This window comes from Borostomias antarcticus (genome assembly GCF_949987555.1).
Source record: "Borostomias antarcticus genome assembly, chromosome: 16".
NCBI classification, from domain to species: Eukaryota; Metazoa; Chordata; class Actinopteri; order Stomiiformes; family Stomiidae; genus Borostomias; species Borostomias antarcticus.
The window spans coordinates 8,063,379-8,087,254 of record NC_140249.1 but is presented as its reverse complement, the minus strand read 5'-3'; the positions used below and the strand labels follow the sequence as shown (position 1 = coordinate 8,087,254).

Sequence of the window (23,876 nt, the reverse complement as noted above, 5' to 3'; positions counted from 1 at the left end):
GCAAACTCACTCTATGACGCGCACACACCCACACACTCTTTTTCTCTCATGTACACACACACATGTCTTTCACACATTAATTTTGCTCTCACTCTCTCTCTCTCTCACACACACTCAATCACATTCCTCAGAGATTCAGACAGAAAGAGATAAACAGAGAGAGAGAGAGAGAGAAAAAGAGAGAGATGAAAGAAAGAGAGAGAGAAAGAGAGAGAGAGAAAGAAAGAGAGAGAGAGAACACCCCCAGGGAGATGCTTCTATCCTCCTCCCTTGTTTTTATTCCTCTGCTCCCCTCCTCCATTTCTCTCCTGTTCTCTGTTTCCTCTGAACAAGCTGAGATGGCTGAAGCCGTTCTGAAGCCGTTCTGAAGCCGCTCGGCTGGAGTCCTCTCCTGCTTCACTGTCCCCCCCCATCAGTGCTGTTACTGTGGGGGGGGGTCTTAGAGGAGGTAGGGGAGGGTCTTAGAGAAGGTGGTGTTACTGTGGGGGAGTGTCTTAGAGGAGGTGCTTTTACTGTGGGGGAGGGTCTTAGAGGAGGTGGGGGAGTGTCTTAGAGGAGGTGGTGTTACTGTGGGGGAGGGTCTTAGAGGATGTGGGGGAGGGTCTTAGAGGAGGTGGTGTTACTGTGGGGGAGGGTCTTATAGGAGGTGGTGTTACTGTGGGGGAGGGTCTTAGAGGAGGTGGGGGAGGGTCTTAGAGGAGGTGATGTTACTGTGGGGGAGGGTCTTAGAGGAGGTGGGAGAGGGTCTTAGAGGAGGTGGTGTTACTGTGGGGGAGGGTCTTAGAGGAGGTGCTGTTACTGTGGGGGAGGGTCTTAGAGGAGGTGGTGTTACTGTGGGGGAGGGTCTTAGAGGAGGTGGGGGAGGGTCTTAGAGGAGGTGATGTTACTGTGGGGGAGGGTCTTAGAGGAGGTGGGGGAGGGTCTTAGAGGAGGTGGTGTTACTGTGGGGGAGGGTCTTAGAGGAGGTGGTGTTACTGTGGGGGAGGGTCTTAGAGGAGGTGGGGGATGGTCTTAGAGGAGGTGGTGTTACTGTGGGGGAGGGTCTTAGAGGAGGTGGTGTTACTGTGGGGGAGGGTCTTAGAGGAGGTGATGTTACTGTGGGGGAGGGTCTTAGAGGAGGTGATGTTACTGTGGGGGAGGGTCTTAGAGGAGGTGCTGTTACTGTGGGGGAGGGTCTTAGAGGAGGTGGTGTTACTGTGGGGGAGGGTCTTATAGGAGGTGGTGTTACTGTGGGGGAGGGTCTTAGAGGAGGTGATGTTACTGTGGGGGAGGGTCTTAGAGGAGGTGGTGTTACTGTGGGGGAGGGTCTTAGAGGAGGTGATGTTACTGTGGGGGAGGGTCTTAGAGGAGGTGATGTTACTGTGGGGGAGGGTCTTAGAGGAGGTGGTGTTACTGTGGGGGAGGGTCTTAGAGGAGGTGGTGTTACTGTGGGGGAGGGTCTTAGAGGAGGTGATGTTACTGTGGGGGAGGGTCTTAGAGGAGGTGATGTTACTGTGGGGGAGGGTCTTGGTGTGAATGGTGAAAGGTGTCAGAAGAGAGAGCGAGAGAAAGAGAGACGGGGGTGAGAGATAGAGGGGCGTCGTCAGAAGGGGGATCCCCAGGAGACAGGACAGGAGTGATGGCATGCTTGCCGTGTTTTTCTTCTTGGAGCAAGCGTCGGCTTGGGGGGCGGGGTAAGAAAGCGGCCTAGAAGGGGGGGGGGGGGGGCGCTGGTGAAGCTGCTAAATAGTCGTGGCGCTAGGGCAGCTCAATAACCAGTGACATAATTAGGCCTTGGGCCTTGGCAGTGGCCCTTTGAGCTGGATGGTGGGGGGGGGGGGGGGGGGGGGGGGGCTGGACCCCCATCTTGGCTGTCTGGTTCTGTCAGGTCACTGTCTGAGGATATTGAGTTGATGTGATTCTCTCTTCCCTTCATCTTTCTTCTGTCTCTCTTTCTTCACCGCCTCGCCTGCCCCCTCTGGGTCTCTGCCCCCGTTGTGTCTGTCTGTCTGTCTACCTATCTGTCTGCCTGTCTGTCTGTCTACCTGTCTGTCTGTCTACCTGTCTGTCTGTCTACCTGTCTGTCTGTCTGTCTGTCTACCTGTCTGTCTGCCTGTCTGTCTACCTGTCTGTCTACCTGTCTGTCTGCCTGTCTGTCTGTCTACCTGTCTGTCTACCTGTCTGTCTGTCTACCTGTCTGTCTGTCTGTCTACCTGTCTGTCTGTCTGTCTACCTGTCTGTCTGCCTGTCTGTCTGCCTGTCTGTCTGTCTGTCTACCTGTCTGTCTGTCTGTATGTCTACCTGTCTGTCTACCTGTCTGCCTCTCTGTCTGTCTACCTGTCTGTCTGCCATGTCTGTCTGTCTACCTGTCTGTCTGTCTGCCGTGTCTGTCTGTCTACCTGTCTGTCTGTCTACCTGTCTGTCTACCTGTCTGCCTGTCTGTCTGCCGTGTCTGTCTGTCTGCCGTGTCTGTCTGTCTACCTGTCTGTCTGCCGTGTCTGTCTGTCTGTCTACCTGTCTGTCTGTCTGTCTAGCTGTCTGTCTACCTGTCTGTCTGTCTACTTGTCTGTCTGTCTGTCTGCCGTGTCTCTGTCTGTCTGTCTGTCTACCTGTCTGTCTGTCTGTCTGTATGTCTACCTGTCTGTCTACCTGTCTGCCTCTATGTCTGTCTGTCTGTCTGTCTACCTGTCTGTCTGTCTGCCGTGTCTGTCTACCTGTCTGTCTGTCTGTCTACCTGTCTGTCTGTCTGTCTACCTGTCTGCCTGTCTGTCTGCCGTGTCTGTCTGTCTACCTGTCTGTCTGTCTGTCTACCTGTCTGTCTGCCGTGTCTGTCTACCTGTCTGTCTGTCTACCTGTCTGTCTGTCTGTCTGTCTGCCGTGTCTGTCTACCTGTCTGTCTGTCTGTCTGTCTGCCGTGTCTGTCTGTCAGTCGGTCTGTGTCTCTGATCTGTTTGTCTGTCTTCCTCCATGTCTGTCAGTCTGCAATCCAGAGAACCAAAACGTTTTACAAGACGCAAACAACAAATCCTTGGTAAATGTTGAAGGCTACAGAGAGATGTGTCTAGCATGTTCAGGGTTGGTCCTTGTCCCTCAGGGTTGGTCCTTGTCCCTCAGTGTCTAGCGTGTTCATGGTTGGTCCTTGTCCCTCAGTGTCTAGCATGTTCAGGGTTGGTCCTTGTCCCTCAGTGTCTAGCGTGTTCATGGTTGGTCCTTGTCCCTCAGTGTCTAGCATGTTCAGGGTTGGTCCTTGTTCTCAGCGACGCGAGCAGGGCTCTCATCTGAGCGGGCATTCTCATCAGCCACCCGAGGGGGGCCTTGGGAGGTGCTGCATCAGTGTGGCCTGTTCTGATTGGTTGCAGGGGGGCAGGGGGCAAGGGGAGGAGGAGGGGGCGGGGCTAGAAAGTAACTCCCGCCACGCCCGTGGTGTGGAAACCTGCCGGCTCTCTGTTCTGCATGAGAGGGAGGGGCCACAACACACCCCATGACAGCGCTTCACATGAGAGGGAGGGGCCACAACACACCCCATGACAGCGCTTCACATGAGAGGGAGGGGCCACAACACACCCCATGACAGCGCTTCACATGAGAGGGAGGGGCCACAACACACCCCATGACAGCGCTTCACATGAGAGGGAGGGACCACAACACACCCCATGACAGCGCTTCACTCTCATCGAAGGGAAGAGGACGTTTCCCTCGGATTCAATAAACACACACACAGCACACACACACACACACACACACACACAAGCAGTGCTACAAATGGCTGTGTTTGTGGAATCTTGCTTTCAAACTCACCACTCAATGGGCCTCTGTTTTCAAATGAAAAGATGTGAGTTGTGGTTGGATGAGTGTGCTTGTTAGAGATAAATGCTTCTCAGCATTCAGTATATTTCAGTCCACTTTTAAAACACTTCTACTTGAAACAGAATAATACTTGGAGCACTAGATTGCTGTTCTCTATGAACTATATAACTCTATTGATCAATAATAAAACATAACTAAATAATACAGTATAGGGAATTAACATTGATACAAGGTTAAGCCTACCGTGCAACATTACATATTGAAATGATAAAAGTATCACTTTTGCACCAATGACATCCTGTTTGCAAAGATGCTCGGAATGATCACAGTCACTCGTCTATTTCAGGGGACTGTATGGCATCATACATTTCTCTGACTCTTTAGCCAACCAATCAATGGCAAACCATTTTGTGTGGGTGTCCTGTCTCCATCTGTGTCTCACTTACAGTGCCACGCATATCGAAACATACCAACCATCTGCCATTGTTTATTGCCTTACATTAATATCCAAATTTTTTTCATGCAGATTGCAAATCAGTGGGTTATTTCACTAAGCAGGGTGGATGCAACAACAACTTGGATAACACCCTGAAATAATTGGATCTGCTCAGCTTTTCTGTATACAGTATAAAAGTGAAGTTGAGGTAAGGAGGAGTAGCTACAGTAACATCCTCAGCTAGTCTGTTTGAGCCGAGGATGACACATTGTCTCATTAAAAAGACAGCAGAAGCCTATTCACATAAAGAACATTATCCTTTCATATTTTTCCATCTATGACAAAGCTATCCCTGTCCCACGATCGGGACGCGCCCACTTCCTTTTGTTTGTCCTGTCTCTTCACAGTGAGAGATGACCCTGTCCTGTCCTGTCTCTCTACAGTGAGAGATGACCCTGTCCTGTCCTGTCTCTCCACAGTGAGAGATGACCCTGTCCTGTCCTGTCTCTCCACAGTGCTGAGACTGAGAGATGACCCTGTCCTGTCCTGTCTCTCCACAGTGCTGAGACTGAGAGATGACCCTGTCCTGTCCTGTCTCTTCACAGTGCTGAGACTGAGAGATGACCCTGTCCTGTCCTGTCTCTTCACAGTGCTGAGACTGAGAGATGACCCTGTCCTGTCCTGTCTCTCCAGAGTGCTGAGACTGAGAGATGACCCTGTCCTGTCCTGTCTCTCCAGAGTGCTGAGACTGAGAGATGACCCTGTCCTGTCCTGTCTCTTCACAGTGCTGAGACTGAGAGATGACCCTGATTCTGTCCATGAATCCGTTCCTGGACGCAGAGGGGGACACCCCCCTCCCTCAGTACCAGCCCATATGGGAGTCGGAACGCTGCACAAAGATCTGCGCCTCCCCCCCCGTGCCTCCGGGGGGCCCTAGCGAGCAGCTGGCAGAGGGTAAGTCAAACACAGGCTTGGGCCCAGTCCCAATGTCTCCCCGAAACCCTCAAACCCTCCTCAGGGCTGGAGGGTTCAGGGCTGGAGGGTTTAGGGTCTGTGAGGGTTGAGGGTTTATGGTCTGTGAGGGTTTAGGGTCTGTGATGGTTCAGGGTCTGTGAGGGTTCAGGGTTTGAGGGTTCAGGGTCTGTGAGGGTTCAGGGTTTGAGGGTTTAGGGTCTGTGAGGGTTTAGGGGTTGAGGGTTCAGGGTCTGTGAGGGTTGAGGGTTCAGGGCTGGAGGGTTCAGGGCTGGAGGGTTTAGGGTCTGTGAAGGATTAGGGTCTGTGAGGGTTTAGGGTCTGTGAGGGTTTAGGGTCTGTGAGCGTTCAGGGCTGGAGGGTTTAGGGTCAGTGAGGGTTCAGGGCTTGAGGGTTTAGGGTCTGTGAGGGTTCAGGGCTGGAGGGTTTAGGGTCTGTGAGGGTTTAGGGGGGCATTGGGACTGAGCCCAACTCTGCTGGAGAGTGTGTGTGCATGCTTTCAATGCAGCACCTTGGGAACACACCTGATTATATCAGTAGTCAGATTGTAGGTTAGGGTCCAGAAAGCGTCCAGGTGGGCAGCTCATGGTCTGGACTGATCTCATCCATCACCATCAGCTCTGTAGTTTGAGAGACATACTATTCTGTAGATGCTTTGTACTGTAGTTGCTCAACTGAACATGACCAAATGTTCAACTAATAATAACCCAGTGAACCCACCAACCCTCTCCGGTACCCCCTAACTTTAACCAGTTTTTGGATTATCAATACAACATCATTTATTATTTGTTTTTTTCTTCCCTAGAGCCTCACTGTAGGAGAATGCCTGACCACATGACCATGTCTAGGATTGCCTACTTCAAGAGGAAGTACGTGGAGGATGAAGACCCGTACCTCAGCTTCAGGAACTACTGCCAGACTGTACGTTCACATCTTTCTAATTACACACTCATTGCTCTGACTTATACCATTCATTTGTTGAATACCCAACAGTGATTGGTTGGGAGGTGGGCCTTATTTTTGTGTAACTACCTAGCTCTTATGTCCCAGGTCTAGTCATAGCATAATTGTTCATCAGACAGCTAATGTAAAGACATTTGAAATCCATTTAAAACATGAATAATGTATTGACGATTTAATTATATCCTTAAATTTATATATCTAATGTATCTATTCCGTCCTACTCTGTATATTTTCCTTGTGCTAAAAAAAGTTGATAAAAAAGGATTATGTAACGATACTGTTCCAGGGAAAATCGCTACAGTACAGAATCGTGGGAAAAAATATGGCGATGTATTTTATTGCACAGCCCTATTTCATACGACCGGAAGACTTGACATATAATCATATAATCATATCCAGAGACTTGATTTTAAATGCAAGAACTCACATTACAAGCACTCTTCGTTCTTATTCTTGGGCAGATTTTTAGAGATGATCCGCTCGCAAGCAGCTCATGAGAGTGCGCTGTTACATTAGCTCTGGATTCAGAATAGTGGACGGCAAATGGTGAAAAGGAAACAAAGGCACTTGTAGACGACTGCACATGGAAACACAAAAAAAACACATACGCTGCACTTCCTTGTGTCCTGAGCAATACACCAGGTCAAAGTTCAACCTCAAACAGTAAGAGAAAGAAAATCCAGATACATATATGCAGAAACATTCTGGTCGAGAGAGGAACACAGAGTGGGAGAGTTCTCCTGGAATTACAGTAAGATAAGGAGAAGTGTGATATCTTCATATTTAGCCTAGAATGCATCTTCAACAACAGAGCCATTTGAACAAGGCAGAGCCATTTGAACAAGGCTAATGATAGCAGAGCCATTTGAACAAGGCTAATGATAGAGCCATTTGAACAAGGCTAATGATAGCAGAGCCATTTGAACAAGGCTAACGATAGAGCCATTTGAACAAGGCTAATGATAGAGCCATTTGAACAAGGCTAATGACAGCAATACGTCCCCTAGGTGGCGCCAGCGCTGGAGGAGCGTGCCCACGTGCTCCGCCTCTCGCTGGAGAAGATGCGCTTCATCGACGACCCCGAGGCCTTCCTCCGGCGCTCCGTCCTGGTCAACAACCTCCTGCGCCGCCTGCGGGCCGAGATCCTGCTGCAGAGTGACTGGTGTCTCCCTCCGGGCCCGGGGCTTCCCCCCGCCATCCCCCCCCGCCTCCTCCCCCCTGCCGCCTCCGCAGCCCACCAGGCCCTCAGCGCTGCCCCCCCCAGACCCTGCCCGGCCCCCCAGGGACCCCCCTTCCGCAAGCGCTTCCGGCTGGTGCGTGGGGGCGGGGGGGACCTCCGGCCCGAGTGCGTCCAGACTTGCTGCTGCTTCTACGCAGCGGCTGCAGCGGCATCGGGTCACTACCTCCACCTGCCCTTCTCTGTGTACGAGAGGGAAGCCAGTGCCTGCGCCTCCACTCCTCACTCCTCCTCCTCCCTCTTCCAGCTGGAAAATAGCCAGAGTAGGCTGGGACCGGGTTTGGACATAGATGATGATGATGAGGAGGAGGAGGAGGAGGAGGAAGAGGAGGAGAAGGAGGAAGAGGAAGTGAGGCTTGCCAGGCTGTCGGCGCAAGCCAAGGTCAGGCCAAGGCTGAGGAGTCGGACTAGAACGTTACGGTGCCGGAGGCGGAAGAGGGCGGTGGAGGAGAGCAAAAGGAGGGATAAGGAACAAGAAGAAGAAGAGGAGGAGGAAGAAGAGGAAGAGGAGGAGGAGAGTACAGAGGGACACTCCCGGTGGGACTCCAATTCGTTGGAAAAGGGGCGCTTGGGGAGGGGTGTGTGGCATCACCGAGGTCAGAGACAGTGACGAGTGCTTTTAAAGTGAAGGCTCAATGGCGCCCTTGTTGACAAGATCTGCCAAGACTTTACTAGTGGTTGCAAAAGTTGCCTGTGACTGATGTAGTAATTGCAACCTTAATCTCCCTATGCTAAGGTCACTGTGTTCCAAGTCCTAATATACTGTAAGTTGTAGCTTAGCATTGCACTTGTCTCTTTTATAAGCCCCTGAGTACAGAAGAAAAATGTTTTAAATTGAGGTGCTCTTAGTGGTGCAACGGTCTTGGAGCAGGACCCTAAACTTAAAGGAGAATGCTCGTTTTTGACAACCTGGACCTTATTTATGGCATATTATAAGACGTTTCACTCACCGAGATAACTTTGGTGTAATTCGGAGGGCTGTAGAAGAAATTTAAAATCCAGCGCGAGCCAAGTATATCCATGTAATGGCGGCAGACGGGGCACTGAGAATGCAGCTTCTAAAAAATGTCTTTAGAAACGAAATAGCTTCCCCACTTGCTCCAGCACGCATGCGCACAGCGAGCAAGCGTTGCTCCAGCACGCTGTGCGCATGCGTGCTGGAGCAAGTGGGGAAGCTATTTAGTTTCTAAAGACGTTTCTAAAGATCATATTACAGAGGCATGTGAAAAACCACAACAAGCCCTCGCTCTATGTAAGCACAACTAGCGATTCATAAAGACAGATTGATGAAAACAACTGTTTTGCGGTAGAAAATAGATTTTTTAAAAGCTGCATTCTCAGTGCCCCGTCCGCTGCCATTACATGGATATACTTGGCTCGCGCTGGATTTTAAATTTCTTCTACAGGCCTCCAAATTACACCAAAGTTATCTCGGTGAGTCAAACGTCTTATAATATGCCGTAAATAAGGTCCAGGTTGTCAAAAACGAGCATTCTCCTTTAACTCTGAAACGGAGTGTTGGGTGGGTGGGGCTGGATATAATGTAGCATATTACATCTTGATCATAGATTGTTCAAATCAGGTTCAGGTTCCATATTACAGTAGTTCCTGTGATTTGGTTAGGCAGGAGTTGTTAGAAGGCGGTATCAGACTTCTTTTAATTAGTTTGGACGACAAGACCTTACAGTATGTTGTACTAGAGCAACATACATTTTCGGGGTTGTTCTAAGACAACAAACAATCGTAAAATAATACATAAATAATACTTCAGTTTCTCTCAAGAAACGACACAAGGTGCCTTCATGTTTTTATATTCTTCTGTATTAGTATGTGCTTGTTCTTGTGACTGTTGCATTTCAAGAGGCTGCATCTTTCCAATACGGGAGTCGGACAATAGCTGCCAAATTATTTGTTGAAAGATTGTCATTCCACAGCAATGAAGTCACTGCACTTTGTATGTTTTACCTCACAAATTTAGTCTCCCACCTACCTATCTCGACGACGCACAAACTCAATGCTGACCTGGTTTCAAAGTTGTTAAATTGTTTTGTGAACACGAACATCTTCACAGAAAATCTGAGGTGCATTCAAGTGGCTAACCCATTCTGATTAGTATGGGTATTACAAAGCCATAAAAGTAAATTAACAGGTACTTTTTATGGGTTGTGGAGGTGGCTATCACAGCTTCATCTTAAGTATTGCTCAGCTCAACAGTTTTGGAGGTCAACCATTATGCGGTTGATACGTCCAATACTACAGCCTCAAATCTTTGCAAAAGAAATGCCATTACCTAATTCACAATTTCAGATACTGATCATCGGCTGAATCTGCTAGTAAATGAATCCCTTGGACATTTAAGATTCGTGATGAAAGGAAGATGAACGTCTGACAATTTGAACACATCTCATAATGAGCCTTTTTTTATTTATTTTTTATTAAATAACCCCTGGTCCCTACCACTGTCACACTTGTGTAGGTCTGAAAGGATTGGATTGGTGTAAGCAAGATGGTAAGCTAACCACCTATTGTAGATGGGATTTGTGCCATTTTGTCCATCTCATGAGTGAGCCTCTCAGTTGTTCAGTAGCATCTGGGGAGTAGTGGGTGGTGTCTATAGGAAGGTTATTTTGTCAGGTCAGGATCAATCACTTCAGTCAATTCCATTTAGCATGGAGTTAAGCACTTTGTGGATATCCAGAGACAGGGAAAATTGGCTGCACAATGACACATTTGCACGCTACTTTTTACTTTGTACATTTTCCCTTAACTGTTTTTTGTTGTTTACCAAGATCTTTCTAGGGTCAAAATGGGTCAAAGTGAAATGAGTGAAAACATCTGATTAAGCAATACACCTGTTTTCAAGACAAGGACACAGAGACACAACTGCATTGTCTTTAATGAAACATGACAAGAAAGTAAAGCTACTTTGACAATTTGTATGTGATGTTTTTGTGACGACTGTAATAAATAAAATGAATATCAATATATTTCTACTTTCATATTTACCTCCTGTCCAGGGACAGCACAGGACGAGGTTATGTTTTCAGTGGCATGTGTGTGTGTGTGTGTGTGTGTGTGTGTGTGTGTGTGTGTGTGCACTTGTTAGTAGGATTACACAAAAAGTACTCGACCGATTTTCATGAAACTCAGTTGAAGGGCGTAGCATGGTCCACCTTAGAACGCATTAAATATTGGAGCGGATCCGAAGCATGGGTCGGGTCCACGGGCCGCCCAAACATGGCCGGCCATTCACCTCCATTCATTTTTTCAACCAGGATTACGCAAAAACTACTTCACCGAATTTCATGAAACTCAGTGAAGGGGTGCATCATGGGCCACCTTAGAACCCATTACATTTTGGAGCAGATCCAAATCACGGGCCGGATCCACAAATGAAATCGAAACTTAGAATGAAGCCAGCTCCCTGTGTGGGGGTGCTAGAGACACAGGGTTTGGACTGGGGTGGACAGGGAGAGAGCCCAGAGTGCACCGCACTGCCTCCCGCTGGCTGTGACCCGAGGAGGGCGCCACAGAGCCGGCCAAATACAGCCACCCATTCACCTCAGTCATTTTTATCTTTGCCCCAGTGAATCAAAAGCCGCCCAAACACGGCCCGGGCAGCCATTCACCTCCATTCATTTTTTGGACTAGGATTACACAAAAACTACCAGCCCGCTTTTCATGAAACTCGGTGGAGGGGTGTACAATGGGCCAATTTAAAACCCATTCAAATTTGATGTGCACAGAGCCACGACATGCATTCAGGGGCGGAGGTCTGTGCTCCCTGAGCACCATTTCTAGTTCGAACTGTTTTTCTTGTTATTAAGATCCAACCATGTAAGCATCTAGCCCGGAAAAGATTTTTTTTTAAATCCCATTTGCGATACCTGGACTTGTAGACACCCAGAACGACTTCAGTGGGCAGGAGTACTTACCTTGACAGACTACTCCTTCAGCCAGCGTAACAAAACTTGCCAAATCCAGTCGGAAGAACCCACTCAGTACCCATTGTAAACAAGAAGAAAACAGCACCGGCTCTAAAATACAGTTCCCCGGTGGACACGCACCCTTATAGCTGTATTTATTCTACTAACATTAATCTACCGCCCATTGCTTCGGGAGTTTTGCCAGCGGCCTGTATTTATTTTTCATGTACAGTATCAACTACAGGAACCAATCAGTGGCTGCCCCCCAGTGGGGGGGCAGAACAGCAGTTAGAACAGCAGTTAGAACAGCAGTCCCTGATTGGTCCAGTTATTTTGTAATTTCTGGAAATCGATGTGGAAGTCCAGACTGATCAGTGGAGAGTGAACTCACCTGATCAGGAAGGTGACGTCAGGATAGAAAACATCAGCATGGTGAGATGAAACAGAACAGCACTACTCAAATGTAAAGTGAAACTGGTGCTGCTCTCAGACTGAAAATGTGTGTGTGTGTGGGGGGGGGGGGAATCTTCCTGGACAAAGAGGGTTCCCAGTGCCATGTAGCTAGTGTGTGCAGCAGCCTAACAGGTCCCATGCTCTCTTCTCTTCCCATTCTCTCCATCTCTCTCTCTCCCTCTCTCTCTCTCTCTCTCTCTTCAGTGAAGTGCTGCACTAGATGAGTCTCTCCCAGGCTCCACTTCAACATACGACTATCGTTAATCTTCTCGACATGAGCAGTCACCTCTGCGCTCTGCTCCCTCTGTCACACCTATTATCTGTATGGAAACAATATTTGCTGGCTGTGAAGGGAGCTGGCAGCCAGTCCGCCGGGTGGAGATGAAGCTTACCGTCAGTCCTTAAAAGCCTTGCTCTCCAAACCCTGCGCACATTGGGAACAAACAAAGAAATCGGCAACTCCCCCAAAACGCACCGCGCTCGACTGCATCCCCTTATGACGGTTACACTCAGCCAAACCTACATCATGTCCAGTGTGCTTTTTTTAAATTTTACTTTTCATTTTTTACTAAATATATAGTTTTTTTTTCTCATGGACGTTTAGACTATAGACGCCCATGTTCTCATAGGCTTACACTGTTAAATGCTTTGTAGGATTGTCAATGTAGCCTTATGCATCAGGCTATGTAGGCTATAGGCTAATACATTATGTGTGGCACAGCATAAATAGGCTATAGGATTTTGAGAGGGACTGAGCTCATTATTAGTGCATTGAGAAGAGAAGGTGGGAGTTGGGGGGGGGGGGGGGGGTTTAGTCACGAGATCGAGCCTTGACAGCTCTGTTGCGAGGTAAGGATGGAAGATCATCTTTTCTACCAGTGTTGCTGCTGGGTGTATCAGACCCCCCATCCCCTTCTCTCCTCTTTCTGTCTTTCTGTGTCTATCCATCAAGCCACCACCCCCCCCCCACACACACACACACTGCTTCCAGCTTCCTGAAGCCCCTGAGGCATAGGGACCATCTCAGACACGCACGCACACACACACACACAAACACAAACACACACACACACACGCCAGACCACGGAGAAGAGGGGAGCTGTCATTTGTCAACAAGGAACTTTGGCAGCTCCCCGTTGCCATGGGAACTGTCTGTTGGCGAGGGCTGGTTTTGCATCACAAGGCCCTCAAATTGGTTCCAAAGCCTCCCAGGTCCCTCCGTACATCCATCCAGCTCACCTCTGCTCGGCTCAGACTTCAAACACACGGCTTTTTCTCCTGCTCTATCCTCTTCATGGGAGAAACCATGTACCACTATTCCTCTCACATTTTAGGCCTATATAGGACCACATTATCTAGTGCTAATTCTCTCTTTTTTTTTTAAAACAATGTTGCCAGTGTTGTTATATAAGTCAACAAAAAATATTGCCAGATCAAAGCTGAGCCTCTGACCAGGCAGCTGAAGATGGATGAGGTGATTCAGTCATCATTACATGAGCAGTAGCACATATGAATTTGCAGTCCCTATGTAGAGAAAGGTCAATACAGTGATACTCAGTATGTGTCAGAGCAAATCAGCTTATAGAATTCCAGCTTTTCCCATGTGTTATATCCGCCGGAGGCAAGAGCGAGAGAGAGAGAGAGAGAGAGAGAGAGAGAAGAATGAGGACTGAATAGCAAGATGATGATGAGCATGAAAGGGAGGGAGGGAAGGTGGAAGGGGGATTTTTGATACCAACAAATGGAAGAAATGACATGTACGTATAGGCTATGTCATCCTTGACTGCTAGAAAAGACCCCTCTTATATACAGTAAGTCTTATGTGTTGTTCTGTTCATGTCACAAGAGCAGCGCTAGGTGATCTTTCTTTCAGTTGTCATTTCATCCTGACACTTGCAAAACCAGTCGTGACTGATATGGGCATACATATGTTCTGTCTTAGCAGAACACAGTGTTTCACATTTGTTGTGGTTTTTCACATGCCTCTGTAATATGATCTTTAGAAACGTCTTTAGAAACGAAATAGCTTCTCCACTTGCTCCAGCACAGCGCGCAGACTGGCTATTCTCCGTTACGTCTGTAGGCTACACTCGCGGCTCACATTCTCTACTCTACGATCGGCTTGTTGGTGCCTGGAATATTGTGTGCAATATGCCTGAATATTTATCAGATTTTGAGGATATAGAAGATGACTTAGAATATGATGGACGCCGATCGTAGCGTAGAGAATGTGAGCCGCGAGTGTAGCCTACAGACGGACAAAAGCCAGTTTGCGCACTGTGCGCATGCGTGCTGGAGCAAGTGGGGAAGCTATTTCGTTTCTAAAGACGTTTCTAAAGATCATATTACAGAGGCATGTGAAAAACCACAACAAGCCCTCGCTCTATGTAAGCACAACTAGCGATTCATAAAGACAGATTGATGAAAACAACCGTTTCGCGGCAGAAAATAGATTTTTTAGAAGTTGCATTCTCAGTGCCCTGTACGCCGCCATTACATGGATATACTTGGCTCACGCTGGATTTTAAATTTCTTCTACAGGCCTCCGAAATACACCAAAGTTATCTCGGTGAGTCAAACATCTTATAATATGCCGTAAATAAGGTCCAGGGGCCTCATTTATAAACGTTGCGTAAGTACAAAAGCGTGCGTAACCCATGCTGAGCAACTTTCTACGCAACTTTCGGTATTTATAAAAAACGAGCTGAGCGATAAGTTGGCGGAAGGTGTGCGTAACTCTACGCACACTTCGACCCTCCTTTAACTACGATAAGCACGTTTCTGGAGAAAGGGGAAAACGCGACTCCGATGGCAGAGGGATGAAACTCAGGAAAGTCTGCGAAACACATGACATTGAATAATAAATACATCGGTCGCTGCAAGAAACCCTCCACTGTGTCACACAGTTTAAACGGAATCAATCGCCACCGTAGCCTAATCACGAAATAATGTCGGCATTGCTTTGGATGTGTCTGTGAATTGAGCCATTTGTGTCATAATATAATGTTATGTTGTAGGCCTATTCATTTATAGGCTATCCCGAGAAGCATCACGGGCAGTAGCCTATGAATAAAAGCCACATTACGTTGATAACACAACACGAGCCTATAGGCTTATCATAGTAATGATTCCGTATGTCGATAGCCTACAACTATAAGGCCTATACCGCACCAAACAAATGTTGCATTCGGCGTTGAAGTATATTTATTCAGTTAATCATTTATTTAGTTAATTATTTGTATGTTTAATTATCCACCTATTCATTCGTTAATGTATTTATGTATTTATAGCCTATATTTGATTAGGCTTTTATGTAAACCCGAATGACCACTGAGGCAAGCCGCAATTACAATGATGTTGAGCGGTGAATGGAAATGTCCTACTTGAGGCAACTGTAGGCTACATTAGGCTATATTGTACATCATCATATATCCTCATATTGTCTAATGATTGTCATGTAGCAGGCGTACGAGGAATGTGGGCCTAAAAATGCATGTCATCCCAATGCTCACATGCCGCTTTGGTAGAATTAGCTGTGCGCAAAACAGCGCATGGAGGTGATGCGTCTCCAAGTTGTAAGAACACAAGGGAGCAAGTTAGATTATTAATTTGCCGAATCGTCATGTGTGTAGCTATAATTACGCTTTATAGAATCACATGAAACTCATCCATGGACCCCATATATTTACAAGACCTCGATACAGGCACTGATATAGCTGGATTATAGTAGGCCATGACGCACGGGGCCTTGGATATGCCGGTACTTGGCACAGATGTTCTAATATGTGCTTGGCTATCCCGCAACATCCATTAGAACACGCAGCTTCTATATGCCTACAGAATGTTTTGAGAAAGTATGTGAAATGCATGATATCCCGGAAAATACAAAAAATGGCTGCTGCAAATAACCCTCGATCTGTCGTACAGTTAAATTGGGGATACTTGCCTTAAGTAGTCACTATAGGCCTACATGTTTGTATTGTTATGGATGTCATTGTAAATTGACCCGTTTATACGTTGATAAGTTAGGCATTTTATTCATGGGCCACCCTATGAAGCATTAGATTACGTGCAATATAGATCCAAACCCCATTACTCATGCAACAACACTATAGGCTTATAATGATTATCAGTTTGGATATAAGCAGCCACCTAATAAGGCCTACCGCACTAAACAAATGCCAATATAGCCTGCATGATAGATAATTCATTATAATCTAAATGGGACCACTCAGGCCTAACAGGTGCTCTTATCAGTCGTGCACATGTGAAATCATCGTTCCGAAAAGATCCTTTTGCGGCGTCTCTACCTCGTTGACCAATACCTCCACCTCGCATCAGTAAAATGTATCTTTCTCTTTCTGCCTTTTGCACTCGGCTCCATTGTCGTTGCATATGTATAGGCGTATCACTGACCATTTATAGGCAATTGTGGGCGTTAATTGGGGTGTGATCAGAACGCGCGTTCACGTGCACCAAGTTAAGTGTTGATTGTGATTTTTAAAGGGCAGCTGGCGTAGGCGTGCCTGAGTGAACATGGGTTGTGATACGCAGCGTTTTATAAATCGGAGATTTTTTGTGCGTATATTTTAGTACTCACTTAGCTAAGCTAATTTAGTTACGTGGATTCTACGCAATGTTTATAAATGAGGCCCCAGGTTGTCAAAAACGAGCATTCTCCTTTAACACCCCTCCCCTCATTCACGCATGTCCCTCCTTCCACCACATGTGTCAGACTCGGCTTGCACTCGCACTTTACTCCATTTCAGCCCGGGAACCAAGAGGACGTTAATTGTGCATTGAAGGTGAACGTCTAGCATTTTGGAAAGTCTGTTTTTACTGTATACACGTTGCACATACTGAAGTCATATAACGTTACTCAATGTAATGTTTGCACATACTGAAGTCATATACTCAATGTTATGAACAAAAACTCAATGTCATGTCGCTTGCTAAACAACATGTAGCTAGCTAAGTGGTCGGACTAATAGGTAGCTAACGTTAGTCAAACTATTCCAATAGGGTCTGGCTGTGTTCCTCCCGTACGAAACAGCTATAGGGGTTGTTGCCTGTAATGACTGCTGTGGGCTTATACAACATGGATTTGTGTCCAGCTAACGTTAGCTAGCTAGCTAGTTGACACCCACTCACAGTTTAACATCAAATCTAGAGAGCTAGACTAGCTACCCAACTGGCTAACATTAAACTGCTCGCCTGCTTGCTATCTAGCTAACTAGCTAGCGAACGTTAGCTTAGCTATACTGCTCGCCTGTAGCTAGCTAGCTACCCTGATGGCTATACTGCTTGCTAGCTAGCGAACATTGGCTTAGTTATTATACTGCTCGCCTTCTTGCCTTTAGCTGTTGCTGGCTCAAACATTAGCTAGCTGGAAAGCAAGCAGTAGGCTTATGTAGCTAGTCAGACTTAACATTTAAGCTAACCATCGTTAGCTAGCTAGCAAGTAGGCAGTATTGCCCATTATGTAGTTAACGTTAGCTAGGTTTAACATTTAAGATAACGAACATTTAAGCAGGTAGTATTGCCCATTATGTAGTTAGCTAGGTTTAACATTTAAGCCAACAAATGTTCATGTAGCTAGCAGACTGCTTAATTGAAAAGGCTATAAATCCGGCCAGCAATCTGAAAACAGGTTAAGAAGGGGTTCTATTGACATTACATAGTTAAAAACTATTACAATTTTAATATATTAGCTACAACAGTTGAGTAATGGTGGCAGGTGAGAGGCGAGAGTCGAACACAGCCCAATGATGTAAGCTGCTAAATAAATGGCAAGAACAACTCCATAGCATTGTCATAGTAATAATAACACTCAAATAGTTTGTATTTATCCCATAAATGTTTCCCAATGATGTAGCCATTGTATAAAAGCTTTAACTCACTTGAGGATTGTCGTATATGGCCAATATGCATGCATATGATTTAGAAATTATTATTCTTGTTTCAGGTATTTTATTTTCTACTCCTGTTGTGAAGGTCACGACGTAGAGATGGCTGTTGTACTTCGAGAAGTTCTTTGAATTTTGTTTGTTGGCCCGTGTGTGTGTCTTTCGTCGCCGTGTACGTTTGGCTGTTGGCTGCGTCCTGCGTCTTCTATGTAAACTTGAGGCTTTCTATTTGTCTATTGGATCCATTGTATGTTTGAGTCTAGACCAATGTAGATCTTAGTTGTTATTCCTGTTTTCTGCATAGCCACAGGAACTTGAATGGATGTGTGTGTGTGTGTGTGTGTGTGTGTGTGTGTGTGTGTGTGTGGGCGCGGGCGCATGTCCTTTGTGTGGAAACATGGGCCGTGTCGGCGTGGAAAGATAAGTTGTGTCGTTGCGTTTTGTATAGCTAAACGTTCTGCATTTGTTGGTCTTGTATTGGGATTTGAGATCCTGTTTTCTGTTTTTGTTTACTGTTAAACCCATGTTTATGCTGGCTATGTTCTTTGTTTTGTGCTGGTTTTATTTTGTGTTCGTTTCTGTGATTAATTTTGATGCTGACTGAGCTCTATGCTGGCAAAAAAAAAAAATCTGTTCATGCTAGCTGTCCTCTATGTGGAATCCTTTTTTCTACCATATGTTCGTCGTTGTTCTATTGTTAATGCTAGCTACCACATGCTAGCTAGTTCATCCACATGTTAGCTAGTGCATCTGCAAGGTTTCTAGATTTTCCTTTGTGCACATGTGGTGCCTTCCTATTTCGCTGCTTGTGTGAAAAAAAAAGAAAAAAGAAGAGAGACTTCCTGTTTTCCCTTGTGGTCCACCATTTTGTGGGTCCACCATTTTGTTGTTCTACACCTTCTTGGCTAGTCTCCTGGGTCTGCCATTTTGTTGAACAAGGGAAGAAAAAAACAAGAAAAAAAAAATATTAACAGGAGAAACCAGGCCAGGTCAAGCGGACAGTGGCTAAAGCAGTTACACTGATGATTCCTGTAATGTTAGCTATTTTGCTGCAATGGGTTCAACTTTTGTTTCTGGATAAAGGTCATGACTTGCTGTTTTGCACTTCCCTTTAGGTGGTGAATAAGTAGACCTAGGACACAGTGGGTAATTTGGACATCTACTAGGATCTTGATATTATATTGATATGAAGATATGAAAGTAAAGTATTTGCCCTTAGAAGTAAATTGTAATTAAAATGGTTCTTAGCTAAGTAACCTAAGTGTAGGCAGACTTGAAAGGTCAATTGTAATAATATCATGAATGAACAATTGTAAACATAGTACTCAACAGAATATGTAATACTCTAAAAGTAGACATAAGTTGTTATTTTGCATGTGCTCTCAGGTCATGTGGTTGTGACCATCTTTGTAAAGAAGAGAGGCATGTAATGCACATGTATACAGTAGTACAGAGTCAGTTGTCTATTGTATAGACAAGGTGTTCAATTGCTCAAGTGTTGTCAGGTGTTGGTTCGAGTGTTCGAGTGTACAGTGGTGCATAGTCAGTTGTCTATTGTATAGACAAGGTGCAAGGTGTCACGTGTTCACTTGTTGGTCCAGGGGGTGGCATGTGTGCCATTGTTATAATTAGAGTGAGGGCCTATGTATAGTACAATCAGTTTAACATAACAATACTAGTTTGTTAGTAAGGGGGCCAGCTAGTAATAATGCTAGTGAGAATGCTATGTAGCCAAGAGGAACGATTCACGTTCGGTCGCAGACAACGAAAGAAGCCGTACGCAGGGAGTGGGTGTAGGTAGTCGGACGTTCGAAAGACTGTTCGGTATGTACCGCCCATCACTATGGCACATCCCGTCATCGCAATTCAACTCGCAATGAACTGAATGAATGACTTGTAGCTACGACTGACAGTGATATCCACGACCTGGAAAAAAAAAGTTTTGCATTTGGGGACAATGAGATGTCTGGCTATGATAAATAGTTACTTCGCAACTAGATTTGATAACTGGACGATTGATATGTTGCACAGCAAATATGCAGTATCTTACACTTCGCTCATGGCTAGCCAGCAATATCAGGTCCAGTAGGCTATGGGACTAGCTAGTTTGGGTTGCTAGGCTCATTGTTTGGGTTGCTAGGTTGTATCCAGGGGTGGGAGACATTGCTGAAAGAAAAGGTAACGGACACTTTCCATTTCACTAACGGTTCAAAACCCATGTTAACTATTGGATGTCATCGCTGTTCCTCCAGGAAATATGATATAAAATTTTTAAATTTTATAGCAACGTGATTTAGCACTGAGGGACTATAATCAAAGTCAGCAGTAGCCTAAGCAGAGCATAAGTAATATATTTCTTTATATTGTAATGTAGAAAATGTTAGTACATGGCACATCATTTTTGTCTTTGGCAAGTGGCCATGGTATAAGCGGGATAATACACTTTGAGGTGTGCAGTTATCAAAAAATAATGCACGATTCAACTTTACTCTCATATAAATGTGACAGGTAGGTCACTAGCCTCTCCTAACCAGCGCTCCCTACTGGGTCCTAGCTCCTTACCGGTCACATAAATACTGTACATAGAAGTTTTTTAAATAATTTATGATATACATCAACATTTACAAACTTTGGTGATGGAGGATGAGGCCATAAAAATCCCCTTTTCCTTTTTTTCTTCTATTTTTCCTTTCTTTTCTTCTCCCCTTCACCTTTCTTTTCTTTTCTCCCCCTCTTAACAGACCACTGTTCCCCAGCTTTGGCCCAGTGGCTGAGTGGTTAAGCTGTTGCACTAGTGATCTGTAGACCTGGGGTCAGGTCCAGAACACTTTTTTTCCTCTTCATTACAATGAGGAGTCAATTGAGCTTTAGATAGATATATACCAACTGCATTTGCTGTTTAAGCAAACATCTTTCTATGCATGTAAAACAAAGTAATATCTGATTCTCATTCACTATTAGGAAAAATTACTTTTTCTTAGCCTGAATCCTGTGGTAAACTGTTACATATAAACTGAGGTGTGACTTTAACCATTTTAACTGAGTTAGAAAATGCCAGGGGGGGCAGTGATTTCTTGGCAAAAATATGTGAGAGGGATTTTATGGAATGTCTTTTCATACTGTAGTCTGTCTTTTCTGTCAGCTTTGACACTCAGATGCTGGTCCAGCCACATAATACGATCACCAAGCAAGAATAACAACTGCATGTTCATCTGAGCTAAGTATCTAGTGAATAACAGGAAATACCTTCATGTGTATCTGCAGCACATATACACTCAACTTTAAGTCAAGCTCAGGAAGAGACTTTCTGGAAAGCACCTCCAAAACAGTGCAGGATAGGGGTTTGTCAGGTGGCAGGTGTCTGATGTTTGTTATGGACACCTGTAAAAAAAAAAAAAAAACAGTTGCAAAAAGCTGTTTTCATTGCATATCAGTCCAGACAAAGACATCCTCCCAAACAGGTGAGACACCAGAGAATCATTTTACCAGATTGTATCAATGTATCTTCTATGCTTTGAGCTGCACTGTTCTGTTGACGCAAGCCAGGGTTTTTGAGCTGTTGTGCAATAACTGGCCAGGCACAAAAAAATAAAAAGGCTCGGCAGCGGTGGTTCAGTAGCCTCCATGTATCTGCTCTAAAAGTTATTACAATGTCTCATTTAATTTGTAGGTTATTGGAGTTGTATTAAGTGTATTAAGTCACTTTTGCGGAAGCTATAGGCTACACTTCCAGTTAAGCTAGGGTACGGGGGCTCTATGCATGCACAGAGAATAGAATGGCAGCCTATCTTATCTGACTCTGGGGAAGATGGCATACTGTAAAAACATTTACCCAAAAGTTGGCGTTCCTTTAAATGCCTGTAATGTTTGCCTTTGCTGAACTGGAACTGAACTCAAACCTTATGTTACCTTAAACTATCTGAACTGTTGTTCTGTATGTGGAGTTTTAATAATAATCTTTAATGCTATTCTTGTTTGCTGAAATGTTTGTTGTATTGTAGGTTGAGGTACTGAACGATCAACAAAGGAACTGAGAAACAAGCTTGAAAAGGGACAACACTAAGATGAGTGAGAAGTAAGTCCACTGTTCTAAAACAAATGAAAGATCCTATTTCTATAATGTAGCCGTGTGTTCTATTAAAAATGAATCAACATAATTTGAAATAGCCTGCTGTTTAATGAAATTAACTTGATGCAAGTTTGTCAGGACAACAACAAATGTTCTTTGACGTGACCTGTGTTTTTTAGGCTACATATCATTTTGTAATATCCTCCATCTTATACTCAAGTGTAAAATCCAATTTGAAAAGCTTTTGCAATATTGAAATAAGAGATAGATAAAACAGGATAAAATGTAAAAGGTAAAACAAGACATGGATTCACACAGCTGATTAGCTGTAGCTACTGCATACTGTATCAGTGCAATCCCAACTAAAGCCCGTCACATCAAACCCATATAAATCGATTGGTTTCAGGTTGGATAACAAACAAGGCTCTGGGTGTTGATGGTTGGTCACTGTTTTGGCCTCCCTCCTACCACCAGCACCTGTAGAAGTGTGGTGTCAGTATTTTGATCAACTCTTTCACTGTGGATGTCCTCAATCCATGACTCAGCCAAGCGCACCATTCACAATACAATAATAATGTGGGACCTTGCGGGGTCCTTAATTCACCACCCGGCATGTGACACAATTACACATGTGAGCAGCGACACATCACACAACACACACAGGCTATCAGGGGTCGCTGGTGAACATTGCTCCCTGCATTTCTCCCATTCCAGCTGTCCTCCTCCAGGGGCAGCCAGGAGCAGTGGGCAGCCATCGTTAATCCAAGTCCAAGTGTTCAGGCCAAGTATTTGTTAGGGACTGTACTGAAGAGCATCTGTTTTTCCTATTGGGTTCTTTGGGGAGGGGCACACACAAGGAGAACATGCAAATTCCGCATAGAAAGGCCCAGAGACGTTCTTGCTGTGAGGCGACAGAACTAGGTACCGCAGCACGTGAGCAGTTTTGAGGTTCAGCATCTTGCTCAAGGACTTGCTTGGCACACTGCCTGGAGCCGGGATCGAACCGGCGACCTGGGATCCCGACTTAGCAGATGTGACTGTGATGATTGTAAACCATGTGATTTTGCCCAAACAACAGTTATGTTGATTCTAATGACTGTTGATGGTGATTAAATCCAAACCCATGTCTAAATGTTACAGAGCATGACAGAGCATGACATGACAGTTATTCAAGGGTTTTAATGACCTGTTCTAGGATATGATATATTTGCAATAGCAAATGCTTAAGTAGGCCTACTATGAAAATAATGCTTAATTAATTTCAAATATACTCAAATCCTACCTAATACTTAATGGTTGACTACAAATGTTTCTATTTCCCCTCAGAAAAATATTCAATGTCCCTCTTTTGGATCTCGAGTGTCTCCTGTCTGCGAAGGTCAAACTTCAACAGGAGGGTCTTCTGGACCTGGTCCTCAAGGCCACTCTGAAACATGCCATGCAGGCCTTAGAGCGCCTTCCTGTGGTCAAGCGAAGAGACGTCTCCCTGCTCTTGGAAGGGGAGATGCAGCTGGTGCGCTTTATCGCGGGCACCCCATCGCTCCACTACACCGCCATGCTGGGTGCCAACGGGCCCGAGCTCCACCAGAAGGTCTACACCACCGGCGCCAGGCTCACCCGCGACGCCATCTCCGACGCCCACTTCAGTGGCCACCGCTGCCAGGACGAGTTTGAGTCCTGTCTGGATCGAGCTCGCCAAGCCCTGGGAGCGGTCGGTGACCATGGTGATGTGGGCTTGACAGACGTGGAGCTGAGGATCGTATGTGGCGAGCTGCGACTCACCTACTCCACCAGCCAGCCCCTGAGCAGCGTGGTGATCCAGCCCCACCGGAGGGTGAACCTTGGTCTGGCCTTGACACTGGAGAAGACCCTGAGAGTCAAGAACCACCTGGAGCAGAGTGGAGCTACAGGGAAGGGGTTGCTTGCCTGCCTCCAGTACCTGGTGGTGAACTACACTGAGTATCAGTCTACGAACACACGCATCGTCCTGCAGAGCCATGGCCAGATGATGGAGCTGATCAGCGGACTGCCTGAGGACCAAAGCATCCAGCACTACATCTTCACCGATGCCAACAATAAGATCCAAAGTCACAAAGTTCAAGACATTGATCTGTGGGACTACGCCTAG

At 45.8% G+C, this 23,876-nt stretch overlaps 1 protein-coding gene across 1 annotated transcript; it reads left to right on the top strand.

Moving 5' to 3' along the window:
• Positions 1–5,022: 5,022 nt before the first annotated feature.
• On the top strand, positions 5,023–23,876 carry sertad4 (SERTA domain containing 4; the record flags this gene model as incomplete). Its single annotated transcript, XM_084451083.1, has 5 exons — positions 5,023–5,176; positions 6,000–6,115; positions 7,165–7,743; positions 7,882–7,946; positions 23,075–23,876. The coding sequence occupies 5 exons, from the start codon at positions 5,023–5,025 to the stop codon at positions 23,874–23,876; spliced, it is 1,716 nt and encodes a 571-aa protein (XP_084307209.1).